Source organism: Eurypyga helias, unplaced genomic scaffold (genome assembly GCF_000690775.1).
Source record: "Eurypyga helias isolate BGI_N326 unplaced genomic scaffold, ASM69077v1 scaffold6476, whole genome shotgun sequence".
Taxonomy (NCBI): domain Eukaryota; kingdom Metazoa; phylum Chordata; class Aves; order Eurypygiformes; family Eurypygidae; genus Eurypyga; species Eurypyga helias.
Window position 1 is genome coordinate 1 of NW_010255887.1, and position 6071 is coordinate 6071.

Below are 6071 nucleotides of genomic sequence, written 5' to 3' on the forward strand. Positions count from 1 at the left end.
CCGGGAGAACAGCAGGAGGGGTGGGTGGGGGTGTCGGCGTGGGCTGGAGCGAGTCCCTGCCTCCCGCCCGGGCCGTCATGTTCCTCAAGTTCCCGCGGCGCTCCGCTTTCTCTGGTAGTAGAACTTGTCACCCTCGCGGGTTCGCCGCTCTCCCCGCGGCTGGCGGTTGCTTTCCTCGCCTCTGCGGAGGGACTCTGAGCCTGTGGTCAACTTCTTTCTCCTTCAGCCCCCCGCGCGTGGGTGGGGTGCAGCGCGTCCGGAGAAGGCGGCCGCGAGTGGCGCGTTTGGCGCGTGCCGAGCGGAGGCTGAACTCCTCCAGGAGCTCCAGGCATCTCCCGGCGGTCGCTGTTGAAGCTCTGTGTGTGTGGAGGAAGGAGCAGCTCCCTGCGAGACGAGATGTCCTGCGCCCTGTAAACGCAGCTGAAGTTGGCAGTGGCGCGGTGCCCTGGTCCCGCGAGCACTGGATGCGGGGGTCCGTCGCGGCTCTCCCCACGAGCGCTGAGTGCGGGGGCCCCTCATGACTGGTGCAGGTTTTGCCAAAAGTCGCGTTGAACGCTGGCAAAGCGTTAACGAGGAAAATCCGTGGGTAAAGGGAAAAGGTGGGGAGGGGCGGTTTGTGACAGCCCCAGCTCTGCTGGGGAAGGAGGCGTGTGCGGTGACGTTTTCGGTCGGTAACGAACGGGCTCTTGCTGTGGGGGGTGGCCTCATTTGTCTTTCTTGTGTCTTTTAGGAGCTGGAGGAGGAAATGACATTCAATGGTGTTTTTCTCAGGTGAAAGGCGCTGTAGATGATGATGTAGCGGAAGGTAAGAGCAGTGGTTTCTACTGAACGTTTTCCAACTCGTTAGCCACTCCTTGGGTAGGGAGATGGGAGTGCGGTCCTACCAAAATACCCCGGTGCTGCCCTACCCAGCTGGAGCAGAGCACATGGATGTTCGACGCGCGGCCGGACGCCCAGATCCGGGGTCACGCTCTGGTTTGGGTGCTGGTCAGCACTTGTCTCACTCGGGTTCAATTCGGGCTTCTTAAATACTTTGCTGGAATTGGTTTTGCAAGATTTAAGGCTTTCCTGTCCCTCAGCTTTGGATTTGTGTTTTCCTAACCTGCAGAATGGGGAATGGGATACCTGCATCCCATGGGGAGGTGCTGTGGGAATTAATCAGTTTGTACATTTTGAGGATCTAAGTACTGGATGAAGATCAAGTAGCTTTCCCAATCTCCCCGGCCTCTGTTAACCGGAAGAGGAGGAAATCCGAATAGAAGTGTGTGCTTGGTTCTTAGGCAGAGAGGGGGTTGGCGATTGGAATAATGCTGGGAATTGCCTTCGGCTGGGACCGCGAGAACGTACTCGGTGCTTTCTTTTACCCGGTGTGGGGATGGTCGCAGGGTCGCTGCTCACTTGCTGTGCCAGGGAGCCGGCTTGCTTCTGCCGTCCTCTCTGGAGGAGACTCCTCCTGACATCTGGGTTTCTGTGGCCGTGAAGTCCTGTTCGCACAGCGCGGCCCCTAAGGGCGGGGGTTACACGTCCTTCTTGTGCCAGCGGTTGGCCTTGCCGCCTGCGTAATTCCCTGGGGTTTTTCTTCGTGAATCCCACTTCCAAGTGAGATTAATGTTGTATTTAGAAAAGCGGTAACTACGCTTTCCGTTATTTCCCGGTCTGACGTGGGGTTCAAATGAACTTCCAAAGGGGAAAAAGTCAGTATGAACAGAAGTGACCTGTTTTTATTTATTAGCTGCAGTGTGTGGCAAACAGTGCACTGTCAGAGACTCCAGCCCTTGACGGGGTGAAAGCTGGCTTTTGGGAGCCAGAGAGCTGTAACAGTTGTTTCTGAAGTTTCATTTTAAATTCTTCAGTAAGTACATTGTAAAGCTTCAACTCAAAAACGCTGTTCAGTGTAGTTCAGTTTCTTCCCTGGCAGACATAGAATTCTGTAACCTTCATTTCAATTACATCAAACTAAATCCTTAATTAAGTACAAATACTGGAGATGACGTGGTTGTGTGGCAGATGCTGGCAAGTAATTCTTCGTGAGAATAGACGTGTTGACACGCATGTAATAGTAATGACCTTTCTCTAGGGGTGTGTGTATATCTGTGGGTGGTAAAGTGGCTTTTACAGGGGTCTGAAAATGCAGAGGTCAGGAGATGGTCAGTCCTTGACTTCCTCAGCTGTCTGCAGTGTTGTACTCCGGGTAGGGAAGGCGACTGGTAGCCCCGTGCTTCCTGCCGGCTTAGCGGCTGCGCTGCGGAGCCACCGTGGGTCGAGGTCGGGAGAGCCTTCGCTGTGCGTGAATTAACCGGCTTCAGCAGCAGCAAGCGCTCAGGGTGGTTTGTGAGAAAGTGAGGTTGTAAGAGTGTCCGGTTTTGGTTTTACAGAAGATGTAGCCTTTTGATGCTGTCTCCAACGAGAAGTTTCATGTCACTGTCAGCTAGAGCCTTAAGGTACAAACCCCGGATACGCTGCGAGACATCCTGAAATGCAGATGCCTGATGCTGGAGAGAGGTCCCAGGACTGGGACTCGACTCAGTTGTAATGAATCTGTTGAGCTGAAATTCTCTCCTCTTCCTGTGTGTTTGGCTCCCGCAGTTCAGGCTAGAAAACTGAAAGCCAGCTGACTGATCCAAGTGCAAGTTTCGCTTCCATGCTGTCCTTCGCATTGCTGTGCTTCTTGTGTCCCTGTGATGCTGTTGGAAGGGTTAATGTATCCAGCTGGTCGCATTTTTTCTTTTATTAGCTATATTTCTGGCTTGAAGGGCCACTTCAGTGGAGCCTTGTGTGGTTCCTGCAGAATTTGGAACAGCAGCTTTGCATGCTTCTGGGTCCTCCTTGCCAAGCACCGGGGCTGGAAGTCCGGCCTGAGGACCCTTTTCCTCTCCCTGCCTTGCTGTCTGCTTGCCGGTGGCAGGCACCGTGGCGAAAGCTGAAGGGTGTCTCGTCTGGAGCGGAGCCGACTGTTCAGGCGCTGTGCTCCGCAGGCTGACGGGTGTGGGCTCTAATCGTGGCTGTGACCGAGGACGATGCCAGTTGGCGTGCAGCAGTACGTAGGGTGTGGATTTTTGGGTTCTGAGTGGCTTTAGATCTTAACTTTTAAAACTAACTCTTGTGGAATGCTGAAACTTCAGTGACAACAAAGAGAAAAAACCAAACCTGAAAGAAGTGGGAGCTTTCACTTTCTGTTTTCTTCCTGTTCCTAACACAACCCTGCAGTATTTGTACTGGAGCTACCTCAAACGAACCTCGCAGGAGTGTTAACCAAGGAAACCACATCTGTTAATTGCGCTAATCAGTGGAATGCAAAACGAGTGGTCCCTTCACGAGGTTGCCTATAACGCAGCCCAGTGGAGAACAACACTTTTGCTACAGTGAGAGCGGCAGCGACTTCCAACAGCTGGCTAAGGAGGCTAGTACGCAGCTTCCGATACATCCGAGGTCAGCGCTGACTCGCAGCCTTCATGTATGACGTGTAACCTGTCATTCTTTAGCTGCTGAGCCTGTTATAAAGTCTGTATGTGCTGGCTTCCATGGCTGAAACGTGACTGTGATAGTGTTGAATCTCAGCGCTGTGATGGATGGACGTGACAATGTTCCGGAGCTAACGAGGGTGGAGGGGAAAGCTGTCACAAAACCCGAGGACAGAAGATGGCAATGAGATTCTGTCTGGGGCCTGCCTGTGTCCTCCTGCTGTGGCAAAGCTTTTCTAGCCTGAGGAATAGGGCTGTGAGAGAAGCAGACAGCTACAGCCTCTCTTGGTATGGATGGAGTTTATCCTTGGCTGTAAGCTGTGGCCTGGCCCTGTCAAATCACAACGAGAAGCCCAGAAATCGAAAGCTGAGTGTCAGCTCCATTGTAATCGGGGCCCTTAATTTTAATTGAGGGCAAAAGTTGGCCTTTTTGTGATTTAGCAGCCTGTTGCATCAGGACAGGGGTGTTGCAGCTGGTGTGGCCTCTGTTTCTGAAATAGCTGATTCTTTGCTCAACGCAAGTTTTCCTCCCTCCTTCATTTTATTTGTCTAGCTGGAGCCTGATGCTGTGACAGGTCTGTGTTCAGCTTGTTCCGTGTGCTCTGGAGAATCCAGAGCCAGGACATGAGGTTAGACAGGACTTCGCAGCAGAGTACACAGTCGTGGTGCGCGATAAGTTCAGCGGTCAGGTTATCCAAAGCATCTGTAACGTGTGTTTTTCTTTTGTGCCATCACGCTTTCAGTGTGAGTAAGACTTAATTGTCCAGAAATACCTGAAAGCAGATGCTGCCATGTTACCTTGGCGCCCCTTTCCTTTACGGGAAGGGTTATAGAAAAGGATTACAAAGATTTGCAGTGGTAGGTTTTTTTTGGGAGCTGTTTTTACTCTTCTGCTGTTGTGTTCTCCAAGACGTGGCATAAAGGCAACTCCAGTTGCAAACAACTAAGAACTGTGAGTTTAAACTGTCTCTGAAAACTAGACATTTGCTTAATGGAATGAGTCTGTACTTCAGAACAAATGAAGTCAAATTTGTTTAATTACTTGGCAGAAGGAAAAGAGTCAAGCTGCTGTATCTGAATGTTCTTTCAAGTGTAATCCAGAGATATGTAGAAGTCTGATAGTCTGGGTTCAAGGCTGGGAGCCAGGAACTTAAGGCCTAAGCTCTAACCCTGATTGCCACTCATCTTTGAGAAGCTGTTTAACTATTTCATGCCCAATGAAAGAACTGCTGGAATGTCTGCTGTGGGTGCTGATTATTGACTTAATTTTGAAGTCCGATGTTTAACCACTCTGTGCTGCTTTGTTAATGATCTGACTTGTTTCACATTCCCTCTTCCAGCCAAGCATGGCTGTAGTCCCTCCCAGTTGCTGCAGAAGAGGTCTCTAGATTTCCAGGCCCAGCCAGCCCGTGCGTGTGGTCAGAGATACAAACAAGATCAGACGTTTCTTTTGCTCAGGAGTGCTCTCTGTTTGATTCTAGGTATGTTACATCTTTGGAGTGTAGGTTTGTGTTTTATTTTTGGCAGACTTCAAAATTGCAGAGCAGCTATGGGAACTGGTGGTGTTTCAGTCACAGTAGTTTGTCTTCAGTGCACGAAAATAGTTACCTCAGAGTAAGGAAGATTGAAGCCAGGAGTGAGGACTGCTGTAAAAAGCACTTTACCACCATCTGGAGTTCACCATCTTCTCTTGCCTTACCGGAAAGCTTTCTCTTTGTCAAGTAACATGTCTGTAACAGTGGCTTAGAGCTGCTGAGCCTCCTTCGGAGAGCTGGTTGGCTAGTTCTGTCCTACCAGGCTCCTGGTGCGCGTGGGATTCTGTAGGCTCACGGCCTGACTCGCAGGCACCTTACCTTGTAGGTGGAGGGATGTTGCTGGGATCAGTTGGGAAGAAGGGCTTCTACCTGGGTTTATGGGCAGGGGTGACAGAAGAGAAACAAGGGCATTATAGCAGTCACTGATGGGCATTTTGAGTGGGAACTGATGGACTAGGAGGGGAGGAAGAATTCCCAGAGAAAAGCAGCGCAGGTTGCAGCAATAATGCTGGCAAAAGATTGAGGTGTAGCTGTGGGAGGGAGCTTAATTTGGTTTTTTGAGGGCTGTAGTTATGTTCTGTCAGCTCATAAGGTAACAGAAGGAGCAAGGACTAGCCATAGGTTTGTTTTTAAGGGCTAATTTGAAATAAGCTGTAGATAGAGACCCATGGTTACAGTCCTGTTCTGTATTCCTAAGTCTGCTTCTGTGTGTCAGCTCTTCTGTCTTCAGCTGGTTGCAAATGACTGTCTGTATCTAGAGAGAGAAATAGGCTGCTGTGTTGTAGGAACTGCTGGTCTGGATTGACTAAAGTGTGCATTTAAAGTGTGAAGTCCCCTAAAACAAAGAGCATTTAGCAAACAGCTAAATAGTAAGTGGCTGTTTAGCTCCCTAGAAGTTACTCAGTATTCCCTCTGGACAGCAGTTTGGTAGCTAGGGCACTTCAGGTCATCGTTCTGACCAGTATGATTCGGTTACTTCTGGGATGCTCTGCTGGTTTTGGAATCTTTTTTGTGTAAATTTAGAATTAGCTGGAAAAAAGGTTGGGTGTTTTGTGTCAGGTGTGGCTGTTAGAGT

General features: G+C 50.2%; 1 protein-coding gene across 1 annotated transcript in view; it reads left to right on the forward strand.

The window, feature by feature from the left end:
- The first annotated feature begins 77 nt into the window (after window positions 1–77).
- The window catches only part of PPP2R2A (protein phosphatase 2, regulatory subunit B, alpha), a 32189-nt gene continuing 26195 nt past the window's right edge, over window positions 78–6071 (forward strand). Inside the window, exons 1-2 of the mRNA XM_010153452.1 lie at window positions 78–114; window positions 731–805. Of these exons, the coding sequence (XP_010151754.1) occupies window positions 78–114; window positions 731–805 (112 nt within the window). The remainder of the gene's footprint in view (window positions 115–730; window positions 806–6071) is intronic.